This window comes from Paroedura picta, chromosome 3 (assembly GCF_049243985.1).
Source record: "Paroedura picta isolate Pp20150507F chromosome 3, Ppicta_v3.0, whole genome shotgun sequence".
NCBI classification, from domain to species: domain Eukaryota; kingdom Metazoa; phylum Chordata; class Lepidosauria; order Squamata; family Gekkonidae; genus Paroedura; species Paroedura picta.
The window spans coordinates 20,986,604-21,004,983 of record NC_135371.1 but is presented as its reverse complement, the minus strand read 5'-3'; the positions used below and the strand labels follow the sequence as shown (position 1 = coordinate 21,004,983).

General features: G+C 41.8%; 1 protein-coding gene across 9 annotated transcripts in view; it reads right to left on the bottom strand.

Annotated features, from left to right (window-relative positions):
• ATXN7 (ataxin 7) overlaps nucleotides 1-18,380 on the bottom strand; it is a 132,592-nt gene that overhangs the window by 43,304 nt on the left and 70,908 nt on the right. For 8 of the 9 annotated variants that reach the window (XM_077325045.1, XM_077325048.1, XM_077325049.1 and 5 more), the window contains one exon: nucleotides 4,837-4,941. The exons of the other annotated variant lie outside the window; for it this stretch is intronic. In XM_077325045.1, coding sequence (XP_077181160.1) covers nucleotides 4,837-4,941 — 105 coding nt within the window. The remainder of the gene's footprint in view (nucleotides 1-4,836; nucleotides 4,942-18,380) is intronic. 9 annotated transcript variants of the gene reach the window in all.

Genomic DNA, 18,380 nt, shown 5'->3' with positions numbered 1-18,380 from the left:
TATGGAGCTAGGTTTCTTGGTACAATGGACTAAACCTGGGAAAAGAATGCTAATCTCAATATCTGAAGTCCCCAATACTTACAGCGTCCACATTAAAGTTGGGCTGTCAGAAGGGGCTCAGGACTGAATATCCTTATCCATGGTTCCTCTATATATTTGTGAAACAGCCTGGGGGGTGGGACGTGTCCAGCTGTCCAAGTTGGAATAGGGCCAATCAGGGTGCAGCCTTTGAGAACCACCGGATTAAATGTGTTATAAATATCGCAGAGAAGTATGTGTGTATATGTATCTGCTCGTTCCTTTTCAGCCATCTGGCGACCTTGTAACGTTTCTGTTTCTTTCCAGGAGTTAGGTGGTCTCATAAAACGTGATTTGTTTTTACAGTGTGTCTCATTAGAGAGTTACGTGAACTTGGGCAATCTCATCAACGATTATGAATATCTGGCTTTCCTCATGGATTGAAATTACAGCTTATTTTCTCTCTCAAAGAAAGTACGTTTATATTAAATTAATGTAAATCGTGCCAGTATAATCAGCAGAGCTAGTACGACTGTCTCACTTCCTTCAACTAAAGAAGCTAATGCTGTTCCCAAACCATTGCACCACAGCTCAATCTGTTTTAATCTGTAAATGGGGTTCTCACACAAGCATTTGCTACGGAAAAATGTTTATTTTTCTTCTTCCTGCGCTGCTGCTGCTGCACCATGTGCAACATAACAGAGAGGAAAAGACCTATCCAATGGCAATACAATAAATATATTCATAAAAGAAAGAAAAGTGTCCTTTTTTGTAGTTTTCCTTATCTGTTTATTCTGTAGGACTTCTGTCAAAACGGAATCCAGGTAATATCCGTTTTCAGTGAGATTCATCAGTGACAAGTCCTCTGAGTCTTCAATATTTTTATCAATTTTATAGGTATCAAGAATTTAAACCTTATATATATTATAATAATATAATACTGGCCACAGGCTCTCATAGGTATGGGGATACCAGTCTGTATTGACACGTTCACATTTTTATGAGATGGTTTAAATTCAACAGATTTTACCCAAAGCTCCCAAATAAACTTCACAGATGCGCAGAAGTTTAGGTATAATTTTTCCACAGATGACAAAACTTTAGGTAGGATTTCCACAATCCAGCTTTCTAGTCCCTGCACTATAGGTAGAAGCTTATAGGAGAATATAGCCCGTCTTATACCAAAAATGGGGATTTTGGTTTCGCAATCTTGGGAGGCCAAAGTGGCACCCATATGCAATATTAGCATGGAGAATGGAGACACAGGAATTCCACGCAGAAAGTCACTGGAGACTGATCATTTAATCCAGGGGTAGTCAAACTGTGGCCCTCCAGATGTCCATGGACTACAATTCCCAGGAGTCCTTGCCAGCATTCGCCAGCGAATGCTGGCAAGGGCTCCTGGGAATTGTAGTCCATGGACATCTGGAGGGCCACAGTTTGACTACCCCTGATTTAATCAGACACCAACAGCGCACATTCTTGCCATCTGACACAAAAGCGGAGGGATCTATTCTGACATGCCTGTGTTCTGAACATCTGGTAATAAAGACATTCGTTTACATCATGCCTCTCCTCCAAAACATCAAGATAGCAACTGTGCCTATCTCTGGTGGAAACTCTGCTTCAAACAGAGTTCTTAAAGTTCCTACTTCTTAATGGTAAGCTGCTGCGCATCAGAGGTAAGGCAGAGGGAATGAGAACTTGGGAGAAGGCGGGGGGTAGGGGAAGGGGAGAATATGAAAAGGCCTCTGCTTGCAAACTAAAAGGTTATCGGTGGAGAAATTTCTCTTTGACTCTACTATAAACTACAGGAAAACAGGGAGAAATGACAGTGCTTTCACCATTTCAAGCATCTACATTCTAGGGGAACTTTAGCACTAGACTGAGTGATCCTGTAGGCAGGCCCAGAACCCGGGGCTGCCTAGAGATCACAGAAAAATCCAAAATTTCTGCATCCATATGTTGTTACACAAATTAATTACCTCTATGATTGTGATTAATCTCCCGCACAAAATCTATAACCTGATTGAGCTGAAGAGAAGAACAGACAACAAGGCCTCGAAGTAATGGGAAACCGCTGGGCTAACACAATTAGTGAGAATTTGGTAGCACACTTATGGCAGCAGTTCACAGGGGACAATGCTATGGGCTCTTCCAGTTGTCTCGCATAGGTGACAATATATAGCTATGGGTCAGCAATTTCCCCCACAGTAAGTCATGTTGGAAGGTATTAGGGGCAGTCGTAGAGCTACCTATTTCACAGCGGTAATACTTCTAGAATTGTTCTTAAGAGGTTATAATGGATACTTCCAGAGATATAATCCCCAGGGTGTTGGACTGTGAACATGACATTATCTTCCTATCATTGTTAGCAGGAATACTCTCACATATGCTGCTAAGGCTTCTGGTAATTAAATCTTAACAGCATAACAATGATCGGTGCTACCAGCAGCATACCCATCCATATTGACCAGCCAAAAGTGACTGTGTACAACATTTGGTACCGAAGCAACAGCCTAGTGACTACCTGATGCCAGGAGTGTTATCAGGTTCTAGCAAGAGTGTCGTCGTCTCCAAAATCTATTAAAATAACAAGCGAATTTGATTTCGCAGTTAAATTTCCGTTTTTACAAAGAAGGTGGAAAAGTTCAAACACCTTCCTTCACTAGAACATTTTAAAGAAATAACCGAGCTAATTATTCTATGTATAAGAACACACCATTTATACGAGGGCAAGTCAAAAAGTATTGCCATTAGGGTTCCAGTGAATACGTGCATGGGTTTACTCCAAAGAAAATTTGTTTAAACATGACTCTGCAATCTGTGGATGGCTGCAAACAAGTTCTCTCGGTACTACACTTGCCTTAGTCTCATGAGGATGCCTTCAAAAACCTCTGAAAACTGCATTGATGAGAAGATGACCAGGAAACTTGCACTGAGGTATTTTTTTTTATCTCATCATGACAATGCGCCTGCTCATTCTCTGAGGGTAGCAAGGGCTGTGCTACTAGAATTTTGTTGAAAACCTTGCCCCATCCACCTACAGCCCTGATCTGGCCCCTTCAGAATTCTTTTTACTGCTAAGACTCGGAGCATTTAAAAGTTGCACACAATCTGAATCCTTTGAGGATGCCAAATCTGCCGTTTTGACATGGTGTAAATCAGAGTGCAGAATTTTTTGGGAAAGGGTTCGAGAGATGGAAACACTACCTTCAGAAGTGTGTCGACCTGGGTGGAGGATATGTCAAGAGACAACAGCTTCACGTTTTGATATTTTTGCTTAATAAAGGTTTCTACGATTTTATAGCAATACTTTTTTGACTTACCCTTGTATTTTTGCAGCATAATGGCCAGCTAATACCAGCACATTAAGAGCAGGTTACATAAAACTCATCGCAACCGGGCTAATTACATGCAACAACAAGTAATGGGTCTGTTATACTAAAAGCATGCCACATTAGAGAGGTTAGGTTTGCCTGGAGCCTTTTTGCCTCATGTTTGCTGCATTATTGCAATCGTGTTTAGTTTTTACAAACTCTAGATCACTAGAACGAAATTAAGTGGCTGTTTCTGACAAGACGGACGAGGTGTGCTTTCGACTTTAAAGTCGGTTTTCACAAACAGATTTGAAGTAACTTTAGGGCATAGAGAAATATTCCCAGAGGCATTCTAAACCACATATAATACATTTAATACCTCTTGCATATCAATAGCATATCTGGCTCCTTCAGAACAAGGGCGGGATCATGTCGATGTACCTTTTTAAACACCTGCACTGTCCCACCAATAAGAGTGGTGCAATACCTCAAAAGTTGTAAAAAAAGAGGGTTTTTTTGTAAAACATTTTACAAATGTTTTAGTAAAGTAATTTCATATGTTTCTCAAGGATAAGAAGGTCAGTTCTGCCTCACTGGTCCATGAACTATCAATCGGGGGGGGGGGGGGGAGGGCAAAGCAAATTATGGAACATTACTGGAGAATGACTGACCCAAAATGGAATAACTAGGAACATGAAAAGTACGAGGTGTACAGGCTTATGGGGTCATATTGACTCCAAAACATCATAAAATCCTGGTGGTTTCCGTAATACGCCATTTTTTAGATGCACAGAGCAGAATTACTAGAATGAAGGCCCAGTTATACCGGAAGCACAGAACTTTGGTTGCCAACTTATACATCAGATTCAGTGTTACTCTCACATAATGTGGAATTTCAATGACTTAAAAAAAAACTTTCAGTGGCTGAAGGGGCCATTTTAAGCCACCCTCTTAGTCTCTGTATCTAGTTACAAACTTTTGGCATACTAAGTTTCAATTCTTGCAAACTGATTGCCCTTCCACATACTCACTGCTATTACGGGATAGTAAATGCCTTGTATTTCCCCAAGCAAGACATATTCTCCACCCCACACAATCACACACATATTTAGATGTAATGTTTAGCTAGACGGCAAATTCTCTACTTGCGAATTGAATTGGAGTGCAACTCACCCCAATACCCTTCCATGTTGGATTTGAATTTCTAAACAATAAACAATATAATTTATGTAAAGTAGTTTCATACCAACCCAATTAATTTTTAACTATGAGTTGATGGGAGTACATCATACCCCATGATTCATTAACACAGGAAGTTTTCATGGCAAAGAATATTACTTGAAAGCATGATTCACATTTGCACTGTATTTATGTAAGGCCATGGGCACCATCCACTTTAAAGATCACAAAGAAGGCTCGTCAAATTTTTCCGAGGCTTAATCCTGATTTCACCTCACCTCTAATGATACAAACGTTTAAAAAATGGTTCAGCACTTACCATAATGTGATTGAAATGCCTGTGGTTTTACGACCTGATTACAGTGGTTACACATCACCAAATAGAAATCATCATGAGCTGGACAAAGACCAAATATTGGCATATCTAAAATAAAAAGACAAAGTGTATGTCTCACAGCTGATCACAATGGCTTTAGAACAATTTTTGTAAAAGAACTATGTGACACCTCCACCAGGAAAAAAAATCACTGAAGATTCCCCTTCTGCCTTTCATCCCGATGATCCATTACGTTTAAAATTATTATTTAAAACCCCCCACAGAATACATTAAATTAATTTTGAAACAATTGTTCTAAAACATTTTCAAATCAACCTCTAATGATATATAGTGCAATTGACTTTTTATGACCTGACATCATGGATTTCAAAGAGAACGAAACTGACAAACCTGAAATCAAAATTTTCCACCATTAATTCTTGGATTGAAGCCAATGGATCTTGAATTGCTCAAATTTTGCTGGCTGACTTATTTTACGTGGCAGACATTTTTAAAATAAAGAAATAACAAAGAAATAGCCGGTGTATGTCCATGTAATGGACAGAGGGGTAACCGGTATCCTGGGTGACCAGGGTCTGAAGCCCCACTTCTACCACTGGGAAATTCACTCAGAAACTCTCAGCCTGGCCTATCTCCAAAGGCTGTTGGTGTAAGAGAATAGAAGACGGAGGGAACAACATCCAAAAGGCCACTTAAGAGTTCCAACTGGGGAGAAAAGCGGAATTTTAGAACCAACAAAACATAGTTGTGGAAAAACTGTTTTCAACAAAAAAACTAGACACACAAGAAGCAGCACCTCCTCAAATGGGGTGCCATATTACATAGTCTCCTTTTCTTGACACAATGCACCACAGCATGCCATGTAGTCTCAGATCTGCATGTGTGGCATGAAGGAATTAGAAGCCCTGAATCAATTTCTCCTTCCCCAAACCAAATATTTAGGTCCCCTTACCTAGCCTTCTTGCATTGCCAACCTCTACAATCATGGCAAAAAGTGTCCTGACACCAAATCTGCATCATTTTGGGTTTCTTGGAGCACTTGTTAATTGGAAGAGTTTGAAAGGCAAATAATGGGCATCTAAACCATCTGAATTTCTGAGCCAGCAAGACAGCCTATGCAATTAGAATTGGCCATTATCATTTATATAAATACAAAGCTTAGCTTTTCAGGGGGGGGGGAGGATTCCCTCCTTACCAAAAAAAGAAATATATATTCTATGACAAGATAAAAGAATTTCCATTGTCTGAACAAAGAACAAACAGAACACAGTCAACAAGTCACAATGGCATAACCTCCCGCTGTATTCCTCTAGTAAATAGAGTCCTATTTTCTTGCTCAGCATATCAATTGCCAATGTGTAATGAATGTGCAACCGAATACTTAAAACAGAATTTCACAGCCAGAAGATCGAACTCCACTGTACCTCCAAGCAAGTAAGACCATGCCCTCCTGTGCTCTAGCTTGAGTTACCCACTACAGCATTCAAGCACAGAACAAGATCCCGTGACTGAGTAGTCATTTTGGAAATTAACTGTGTAAAAAGATATGAAGGGATGATAGTGGAATCTCCTGGGAGTAACCTCACCACTTTACTTCCCGTACTATGAAACACTTAGCTGAAATTATGACAATGTGCCCTGATCTTCTCTGCACTTATTTAATACTGAATGCAAACCAAACTTTAGAAAGTTGCATAACTTGAAAAATATTCCAACCCTAGCTATATCTGTTGGGACTGTTGTGACCCGCCACGAGCCTACGGGGAGTGGCGGGAAATAAATCTAATTAATAATAATAATAATAATAATAATAATAATAATAATAATAATAATAATAATCTTCCAGTTTGTTTATGTTCAACAATGTATAATATGTCTTGATCTTTCCTTGAAGTAGCTTGCAACCCAAAAATATAAAATAAGAGTCACAGAAATCACTCGAAATATAATGGCTGTCCTGCTGGATTAGCCCCATGACTCATCTAGTCCAGCATCTGCTTCCCAACAGTGGCAAGCCGTCAACAGGGGAGTGGAGGCCAAGGCCTTTCCCTGCTGCTGGTCCTCCAGAACAGCCAGAGGGACTCTTGAGCAGTAAGTCCCATGATTTTATCATAGGAGGCCTGAAGACCAGGGATGTACATTTCATTTAATAAACTGATGCTCCGAACTAATGCTCCGAAAGTGTTACTGGTTAAATAACAAACTCACTAAACTGCATACATATTCCTATGTATTATGGACCCCCACAATGGACTTCTGTTCAGAAAAATTAACACCATCCAGTGTAATTCTGGCACACAGACTATTAACAGCAAGGCCAGCACAGGAAAACATACATTCCGCAGGTTCAGATGATACTGGAATGCACAGGTAACCCTTTGTCAGTTTCCAGCGCCTTAGAAAATCTTGAAACATTTGCATTAATAATACAGTCAACCCACAAGCACTGGAATTAATTTGGGAATGGTTCTACAATGCATCTACCCTCTGTTCGTATTTTCAAAGACGGGGAAGTCCATTCACTTTCTTTCACATGTGCCTTAATTAATCAGTTTTCAGTGGTGGGTGTTGTAATCATTGGTGCCATCAAAGCACCCCTGCCCTTTATTTTTTGCTCATGCTTATATTGATACAATGGCTCATTAAAAAAACCACTAAAATATCAACATACTGTTGTAATGGTGGGTTCAACAGGTTGACTGAATTCAAAGCTTTCATTAAAAAAAAAATACAGCAAGTCTCTAGTTCCTTCCCTCATGGAGACATAAGGAAAAGACATATCTTTGCAGGGAATGAACAAAAGATTTATTTCCTTTTTTAAAAAAAAAATTAAAGCTTCAGATTCAGATAGCCTCCGTAAGCTATCGTTACTGCGATATTATCAATCTAAGTACTAAGGATTATATTTTCAGAAAATCGAAAATGAGACCATATGACTTAAGGGGTGGGAAAGGAATGGGACTAGGGTTGTGAAAATCCTTCCCCATTTTTTTTCAGTTTCAGTATAATGAATGGGGGAGGGGGCGCTAAAAAATCCTGGATCCCAATATTCAGATATGGCATATTTGGAATTCCTGAATTTTGGGGAGAGAAAAAAAAACAGAAACAAAATTGTACACCATGGGCACAACTGAACCTGGGCTGACTTCTATTCCCTCCCAGGCTGCAAAAGGAGAGATACCAAGCTGACACAGGGGTGAGCTTTCAGCTCTCACTGCCCCAGCCAATCCTCGGTTGACTTCTCTCGCAGCTCAGCCTAAACTGATCTGCAAGAGGGTTCATCCCCAGCCAAGGCAGCATGGAGTTCTCATTTCCCACCACCCCAGGAGATCCTCTCTTGCACTTTGATTTAAACAGAACTCTAAGAGGAACCAGCCCCAGCCAAGGAGAAGCCAACCAAGTCCTAAGCTGAGCCAGCAGGTGCAGTCTTCTGAAGCCTCTTCAAACTTTGAAAGGACTGCAGAAGCCTAACAAAGAGCTCAGAGGTGGGAGCAATCTGCTCCTGCCTCTTGCTGTTTGCAGATCTACTGGTAATTCACAAATATTTCTCCCCTCCCCCATGTTTCCCAAGAAAACTCAGATACATTTGGGATGCTGAAAAGCTTACTCCCCCAAAAGTGAAGGGTTAGACAATGATGACACTTCAATCACTGAAAAGTGGTCTGGAGGTAGGTGGGAGAGGGAGGGATGAAGAAAACCGATAGCAACATGATGCGTAATGAAAGGGGGAAAAAAAAAACCTAAACCAGCTTCTAGAGAAAGACTGGAGCAAGTATTCTCAAAAGAAATTGGAGGAGGGGGGGGGGAGAACACAGGAAAAATTTAATAGGGAAATCCGGGGATAAATTGAAGCAGTATAGGTCCATAAATGATGGGGGGAGGGAGAACCCATGAATAGTAACTGTATTCTTAGAACTTAAACATGCATTGTTTAATGTTTCACAACTCTTTTGAAGAGATGCATTGTTTAATGTTTCGGTATGAGTGTAGCCCACTTCCCAATTTGATTGCCAAAAGTTGAGAGTTGTTGTCACACTGTGAGTCTGTTATAGTGTTTTGTTATAATCTGTTATGTTGAATTTTGAAGCCACTATTATGTTACTATCACTACATTTTGATGTATCCCATGTGGTATACCCTGAGCCTTATGGGAGGGTGTTAAAGAAATTTAATAAAATAAATAAATAAATTCACACGGAAACTGCCTTTGTGGCATTCAAGGCAGTTCACAATATAAATAAAACAACAGATTATAGAACTCATCAAAGACTGCTCACCAAGTTTATGGGTCCAAGGTCATGAAAGGTTAAAATCAACACTGGGAAACCGCACTGCCGCTATTATAAAACTGGTGTGATATACAAGCGAGGCTTACTATCAATTCAGCATGGAGAAAACTGGCAGTTCTCTATGACACTTCAGCAGATTCTCATTCTCTTTCAATGGTTCATCGACAAACTTTCCCATTGCAACAATATTTGGCCACCTTTGGTAGGAAGACCCTGGTTGTTTTTGTGATCAGCGTGGTCCTAGAGACAAATCTTATCCTCATTCAAGTAATGGCATTTGCTTACACCAAGACATCAAGTATAAAAACTGAGAGGAAGGTGTGCTTGTGCATCGCACCAGTTTTATAATAGCTGCGGTGTATTTCCCATTGTCGATTGTGACCTTTCATGGCCTGGGGCCCATATACTTGGTGAACGGCCTCTGATGAGTTCTATCATCTGTTATTTTATTAATGTTGTAAACTGCCTTGAATGCCACAAAGTAGAACTACCAGCTTTGTCTAACAAGGTAGTAAAGGAAAACTGAAGGCAAAATTCCTCCAGTGTGACATAACTGAATGAGACAGACTGCTGAGTGCCACCATGCCAGCTTCTTACCTCTTTCTAAGGAAGCCTGATCCATGAAATGCTGCAACTGCACAAAAATGTATCCAAACCAGGATCCCTCAACCACAGTAATGACTTACTGACCAATATATACATAAAGGTGTTTTTTTTCGGGGGGGGGGGATATACCACCTCCCAAGCATGGAACCAGCATAACTTTAGAGAGAATCTGAGAGAAGGAATATAGTTATAAGAAATATATGCCACATTTCTTGAAAAGACAAAATCCTTCGCCTGAAACAATTTACAAGTAGCCGGTAAAAATACACTATCACAGAGGACCGAAGACTTCTGTGAACAGAGCTAATCTGTAGACGTTTCTTGCCTTCAGCAGTTTTGCGATTCCCTAAAAAAAAGCACCAAGAGTTGAGGAAACCTTCAGCATAATGTGTCATTTGCAGGAGCAGAAGGAGACTGGTTTCATCTTGCTATAGCGCCTCACCCTAAATGGCACACTGTTCTAGAGTCCCCTGACCTTCCACGGAGTACTTGAGGGGGCTGAACAGGGGAAATGGAAATACTGATTATACCTTGAAATTTCAGCATGTTATATGTATCTTTTTCCTGTTTCCTGTAAACCGCCCTGAGCATTTGAGAAGGGCAGTATATAGATATAGATATAATAATAATAATAATAATAATAACAACAACAACAATAACAATAATAATAATGTCATTAAAGCTGGCAAGACTGTCCTCCCGCCGCCAATAAAGTTCGGTGAGTAAACCCGGAGCAGTCATTCTGACAAACAAGGGTTTTCCCTACTCTATTTTCCCCTCACAACAAACTTGTGACATTGGGCAGTTGTTAAGGGCAAAATGGAGGAAGAACGTGATAAAAATGTGAAAGACTTGAGAGCATACAGGCATTCCATGACTGTAGAAAGCCACCAGGTTAAAAATGAAAGATTTTGCCCAAGGATAATAATCAACTAAGTCAGGACAGACTGATTTAAAGGACGACTTCCATCCATAAGTAACAATTCACTAATTTAAATCTGCTTTTTCATTTTGTAATTACTGCACATCCTGAACAAGAGGGTCATGCTAACTGGATGCCATTAACTATAACATTTGCAACTAAAGGCCCTTCTACAGCCCAAGAGCATCGTCTTAAAAAATCCTCGCAATTCAGTCCACATGTCTTTCACACACAGCTATATGCAGAGACAATGGGGAGAGCTGTGAAATTAACTGACTTCTGTTTGGAGGTCTTGTATACATGCAAAGATGGCTAGTAAGACGTCTTACTTGAACCCCAAAACTCCCAATTCACTATGGAGAGTTCTGTATGTAGTACTCTGGGCATGTTATGTAATGTTCTTTTTAAAAAGCAACACTTAAATAGCATGGGAAGGGCAAGGGGGGGCAAAGGGGACCTGCAGTCAGAGGGGAGAATAGGCAAGAGTGACACCCAGTCCTCCATCAATGAAGTGCTGCCAGCAGAACAGCACCTCTGAACTCAACCCTCTATAGAAGCTTGCAATAATGTAGCAGAGTAGTCAGTCAATTACAAATGAATTCCCCAGGTGGGCAGCAACAATTTTACTGAAGACTCCTTTACTTGGGGAGGGGAGGGGGGAAGAGAATAATTTTAAAATGCTATGTTAAATTTTCGTAATATTGCATCGCCTGTAAAATCTCAAATCTCTCTCATGTGATTAGACTGAGGGTTTTTGTTTTTTGTTTTGCTTACAAGAAAGTCACCAATTTATTTCTCGACAGACTCTCAACATCCTTTGTATGCTCGTTTAAGAAATGGCAACTGATCTTGAGAACAGGTGACAACCCCCCCCCCTCCTAAACTGCCAAGAACACTGGATTTTACACAAATCTGCTGCTAAGATACACTGCCAAGGCCAAAATTCATGCCTTCAGACTTAGATAAGCAGTTCTCTTTACAAGCTTCCGCTGTTCCAATAAAACATCCGAAATCTCTGCCCTGCAGATTGTCTCAGGGAAGACATATAAGGAGCTCTCCTGCTGCAGATCCTGCCAAGTATAAAACCACTTTTTAGTATCCGTGTCATGCACAAAGCAGCGCATTTTATGGGCACTGGTAAAAGCCCAACATATGTTGCTTATAATACGTAACAGTTGCCTTTCCGGAGTGCTCAAAATGACGTATATTACAAGATAATTTAAAGGCACAAAAATCACTGAAAAAATCAAATTTACGAGTGCAATAAAGGCCCTATGAAATGCCAGTGGAAATGTAAATGGGGAGGGGAAAGTTACGTTTGATCAGGAAAGAATCCCAGTGTATGGGGGCACCAACCAATAATGACCAGCTCCACACACTGAATTATGTATCTCTAAAGGTAAAGATATCCCCTGTGAAAACACCAAGTCATGTCTGACCCTTGGGGTGATGCCCTCTAGCATTTTCTTGGCAGACTCAATACAGGGTGGTTTGCCAGTGCCTTCCCCAGTCGTTACCGTTTACCCCCCAGCAAGCTGGGTACTCATTTTACCGACCTCGGAAGGATGGAAGGCTGAGTCAACCTTGAGCCGGCCGCTGGGATCGACCTCCCAACCTCATACCCCTAAGCATCCCCAAAAAGGCAAATGGGATTTTGTGCTGTATCAAATGGATTATTGTATCCAGATCACAGGAGGTGATGGTACCGCTTTACTCTGCTCTGGTTTGGCCTCACTTGGAGTACTGTGTTCAGTTTTGGCCACCCCAGTTGAAGAGGGCGGTAGACAAACTGGAGCATGTCCAGAGGAGGGCAACAAAGATGGTGAGGGGTTTGGAGACCAAGACGTATGAAGAAAGTTTGGGGGAACTTGATCTGTTTAGCCTGGAGAGGAGATGACTGAGAGGGGATCTGATAACCATCTTCAAGTATTTAAAAGGCTGCCATGTAGAGGATGGAGCAGAGTTGTTCTCTCCTGCCCCCGATGGGATGGACCAGAACCAATGGGATGAAATTAATGCAAAAGAAATTCCATCTAAATATCCGGAAGAAGTTCCTGACAGTTAGAGCGGTTTCTCAGTGGAACAGGCTTCCTTGGGAGGTGGTGAGTTCTCCATCCTTGGAAATTTTTAAACAGAGGCTAGATAGCTATCTGACAAAGAGGCTGATTCTGTGAAGGTTCAAGGATGTGGCAGGTTACAGTGGATGAGCGATAGGGTTGTGAGTGTCCTGCATAGTGCAGGGGGTTGGACTAGATAACCCAGGAGGCCCCTTCCAACTCTATGATTCTAAGCACTTGGATAAACACATGAAGCTGTCTTTCACTGAATCAGACCACAGGTCCATCAGTGCAGTATCACCTACTCTGAAAAGCAGCCTCTCTCCAGATTCTCAGCCTGAGGTCTTTTGATCCACCTGTGACCTGATCCTTTAACTAGGCACAAGCAATTAAACATGGGGACCTTCTGCATGCAAAGCATGTGCTCTACAACTATGCCCAACTCAGAAGCGAGCATCGGCCTCAAGACTGACCCCACAGTGGGAAGGGAGTATTGGTAAAGAGGTTTCCTAATATACTGAGCTCAGACCACAGAACTATATTAGTTAATAAGCCGAATGCATTTCAGACACTTCAAGTATTCTGCAAAGTAAATTCCAGACATTTAAAAGTATTTGCAATTTTGTACCAAGGAATTTGTGTCTCCTTACATATTGGGTTTTACTCATTTTTCGTGGTCTCTTCTAGCCTTGTTTTCAAACAAGATTGAGGATTCCAAGCAATACCTGGAAAAATTTATATTTAGTAAAAATGGCTGCACGAAAGGATATTTTAAAAACCTGCATGTTATTGTATGGTATGGCCCAAAGACATGGCAGATAGTAGATCTGTTGTGAAATGTGATGGTTTAAGCAAGCACTGTTTAAAATATAACCAGATTGCAATTATGGCTTCTTTCTTTTCTCAGCCGTGCATTTAAAGAAGTATTTTAAAAGATGCTAGTTTTTGAAGCAGCGTTTTCCAGAATGCCACAACATGTTGCTATCATACAGCAGAAAAGAAGCAATCCCAGACAGCGGGGAAGTTCTTCTTCCACCCTGTCAAAGATGCCCTGAAGTGAGTTTGAGAGAGAAAGAACGCACTTCCCCCACTGCTTCGCAGTCAGAAAAGAGAGCAGTATGCACACACATGTGTGCAACAAAGGAGCATGCTGCCTGGGCGGAAGCAGCCATCTTTGTCCCTGGCAAAACTCTAGAATTTCCCATATTGTAGGGCTGCAGAGAGATCGTGAAATAAAATAAAGCCGTTTTCATATTTTATAATTTGTAAAAGTGGGGGAGGCTGTGTCAACTGTATTTACTGTCGCTAATAGCTGGCCATGTTAAGTTAGACTTTGTTACATTGTCTTGTACTGCTCCTATGCTAAAAGTTCCAGATACTGGCATTCTGTGATGTGCAAAATGACCATTAGGAATTCACACAATGGCATTCATTTTTCATCTCGTGGCCGAGGCTGTAAAGAGTTAAGTTTCTTAATGAGAAGCTAAAAGTGGCCTCTAATGCAGGTTAAGAACAGATATATTTTGCTTTATAAGCAAAACGATCCCTTGACAACTCATCAAAGCCTGGTGGATATTAGTACTTTAAAAAAAAATATTCAAATTATATACTGCCCCTTACTGTGACATCTTGGTCAATTGATTATTTCTTTCTTAAAACATTTATATTCCACCTTCCCTCTTGGTTCAAGGTGGCTTATAATAATGGACCACATTCACAGGAAGAAAAGCCAAGAGAATGATTGGTTACAATATTTCTGTCTTTCACGGCAGTGGGCAGCATCTTTGAAAGCAATGCATTTTAAAGTTATGCCAATTAACGATGAGTGGGCAATCCTGACATTCCTTATAACAGCAACAGACAGACTGTTCGATACTTATAATCCACTTAACAGAGAAGCATCAACATACAAAGAACCCCAGTGGCCTGAAATAGGAAGCCCGGACAGCAGGGCCTGGAGTATTTTAAGGACATAAAACACCCAACCACCAAAGGCCAGGCAACATTACAGTATTCCAACCTGGATTTAGCTGCACTCACCCCTATGCTCTCCCATCAGTTTGTCCCCCAGGCACCTGTCAGCTTAATAGCCTGTGTTTACGTCAACTCTGTATATACAACTACAGGCAATTCTCAACAACTCTTGGAAGACCATCATTCCAAAACAAGCATTTTAAGAAACTGTCTCCTTTTGATGCTATCACATACAGGAGTGGGAAGACAGAAAAGAAAGGGTTCAATTCGCACACTATTACTGAGGAAGAAGGACTCCAAGTCATTTGAACAGGGATATCTATATAACCTCTGCCAAGCTTAAGCTTGCTTCTCGACGGGAAGGACTGGCCATTACTAGAACTTGGCCTCTTTGTCTGATACCACAGAAGATCTGTCACCTTGATGCCTGACCTTACAATATCGCTGGTGCCTTTGGGACCAGGCAGGGAAAAATAAACCTTTATGTCCAAGAGGCCCCAATGAGTACTAGCAGTAGCCACAATTTGAGATCTATACTAAAAGATACAAGTGGGAAGCCACAAGGAGTTGAAGACATCTCACCATCCTCTCTCCTACTGTTTCCTTGTTCCTTTTCCTGAAAGCATCCATAGACTCTCCCCTTTTCCTGCTTCCTTCTCTCCTTTAAAGATTCTAGTGACATTTGAAGATCTCTTGGGATCACAAAAGATTTCACAATTGCAGTCTTAGGACGGCCAGCTCCAAGTTGGAAATCCTTGGGGGTGCAACTTTGGGAGGGTGAGGTTTATGGGGGGGAGGGAAGCAGCCTCACCTGGGTATAATGCCATGAAGTTCGCCCTACAAAGTAGTCATTTTTTTCCAGGGGAACCGATCTCTGTCATCTGGAGAAGAATGGTAATTCCAAGTGACCCACCCAGCTGCCACCTTGAGGTTGGCAACTCTAGTTCCTCTTGAGGAAACGTGGTGTCTATGGCATTATTACACCCTTATGAGGTCCCTCCCCTACTCAAACAGAATCCTCCAAATTTCTAGACATCTCCTAATATGTAGTTGGCAAACCTTTCCTCGTCCAACAGCCAATCTACTTTTATCTGCCCCTCTTGTCTTAAGCTTTTTCCCTCGCCACCCCCAGCAGCCTTTACCTAGGTCCAGTTGTGTGGTGCCAGCCACTGCTTGCATGGCAGGGAATCGTCAAGAACTTGTGGGATTGCATCTTACTTTCCTCCTTCCCACACTGTCACTTGTGAGAAGAATTCCCTTCCATCACATTGGTGAATCCTGCCTTACCACTTGCCTTGAAGCCTACTGGTAGTATCTGGCAGCTGCTCCAAGCCTAGAGCTACTCCAAGCCTAGAGCTACTTCCAGTGCCGGTTACAACAAAGCCCCGAGCAGCTCCTAGTATCTGCCACTGTAGCAGGGACCCAAACAGCCCCCAGTGTCCACTGGTGCAGCAGGCCTGGAACAGCTCCTGATGTCCACTGAACAAGTCCTGGCATCCCACACTACTGTGGGAGCTCCCAAGTGGCCTGCAGTGGCTCCCAGGCCCTGCCACACAGGTAAGGAAAGAGCATTCCCTGAACAAGCACAGAGAATGATCCTTTGGGGGGGATTTAACACCCCCTCAATGTATTTTTATTTTCCCAAGTATGCAGAAAAATCTCTTTAGCCCCGCCCCTCCCATGGCCCCAACAGAGATTTAGATACCTGCAGATGGTGGCCACTGGGTGGCAAATTGTATATAGATACTTCTGGAAAAACTGGGTAAAGCTGAGCGGATGAATTTCTTCCTGCTCCTAACCAAAGTGCCACTAATCATTCCCACCTCTACTTCCGTATCCTCTGGATGAAATATATATTTCTTCCTCTGCCGTGGGAATTATTTTAAAGACATTTCTGCTAGAAAGTACCTGGATCAGTTTCTCCATTACATCTTATACACAGCTTGCCTTTCTGTCCTATCCCTGATTACAAAAGATTGGTACCCTCTAATGCTTTCTTTTTTCCTTCTGTGCCTGACTTGCAATTCCTGTTGTCTTTAGAATATTTTCTGACTGGCATCTGCAAAAATCCTCATTCGCTCTGAACAACTTACAGTGACAACACAGTTACAGCAGAAGATTTTGCCTGCCTTGATGCAGGGCAGCCCAAACATGTTGTGCACAAGCAGTTTTGGATTTGACTTTTTATAACACACCCATCCTGTTCTACCAGTTTATTCACAGACAGCTTCAGCTACATTATTTAAATTGGCATCTGCAGCTCATGTCTACCTAAATAGTAATGAAGCCTATGGTTTCTTTCTAACAAAGATCACTCGATTGAAACTTGTTTGGCTGGTCCTCTCAAAAGCCAACCCGCAAGGAAAAATTCCATGTGCCTTGCATTTACGAGTCATTCACAAAGCCATGTCTCCATAAAGCCACACACTTCAGGATACATTCTTCAGTCGTCCCAGGGAGCATGTCTTATGACAGAGACTGTGCAACATTAGCACCTATTAATCTTCCTCCCACATGATTTTCCCAAAGCTAAGGTGGCCATTAATCTCAAATCATGATACAATATCATAAAGCTTTACGCCAGGCCTTTCATAACTTTTTCACCATTGAGAAACCCCTGAAACATACTTCAGGCTTTGAGAAACCCCCAAAGTGGCATAATCATGCAGAATATGGTTGGTAGGCATACATGTGTACATGCCCACCTTGGTCCTATCCCCTTCCCCAGGCCCATCATTGGCCATTTTGGGAGGGTGGGTCAAAATGACCATACGTATCACCTGATAAATGTTTAACAAATTTATAATATATATTACAAATGATTAACTCCCACCCATTCAAGAAACCCTTCCAGGGCCATCAAGAAACCCCAGGGTTTTCCAAAACCCTGGTTGAGAAAGCCTGCTTTAAGCATTTAATGAAATATTACTATTTTTTTCCTACTTCTCTCATTGGTTCACAATCCAAAAAAAATTATTATTCAAATAACTGTAAGATCTCTTGCGCTGAATATTATATGATATGTGTACTGAGTGGAGATGTTCTGGCACCCCAAATCTGCTCCCCGCCAGTTACACTAGAAGAAGATGCAACATTCATATTTGCATTTCTTTCTAGAGACTTCAATCGTCTTCAACAGCAACTTCCACATGATGATCAATTAATACACCACACATATGAGTTTTGTTTCTGGAATTTGTCTGTCGATCAACACAGCTACTTGCGACTTTTGTCCAATGTTTGTCCTGGGTGTAAATGTAATAATTCTCCATCCCCTTGAAAGATCGGTCAGGTCTGTAGACTGTCACCTTGATCCCTTGTGACTGTGATGCTACAACCGAAATGTGGGCAGCCCTGCCTACAAAGACTTCCCCATTCACTTCAACAAGAGATCAGCTTTGCATTAACAATGTTGGTCCTTTATGTCAGTGGTCCCCAACGTTTTTATCACCGGGGACCGGTCAACACTTGACAATTTTACTGAGGCCCGGGGGGGGGGTAGTCTTTTGCTGAGGGATGTCGCCGTCTGAGCCCCTGCTTCACTTGCTTTCCTGCCGGTGCCCCTGACTTCCCGCTGCCCACTGGGGGGCGCTGCCAGCAGCAGCTGCGCAGTGCCATGCCGAGGGGGAGCCCCTGCCATGGCGGCCGCCGGAGAGCACCAAAGCTGAGCCAGTGGCA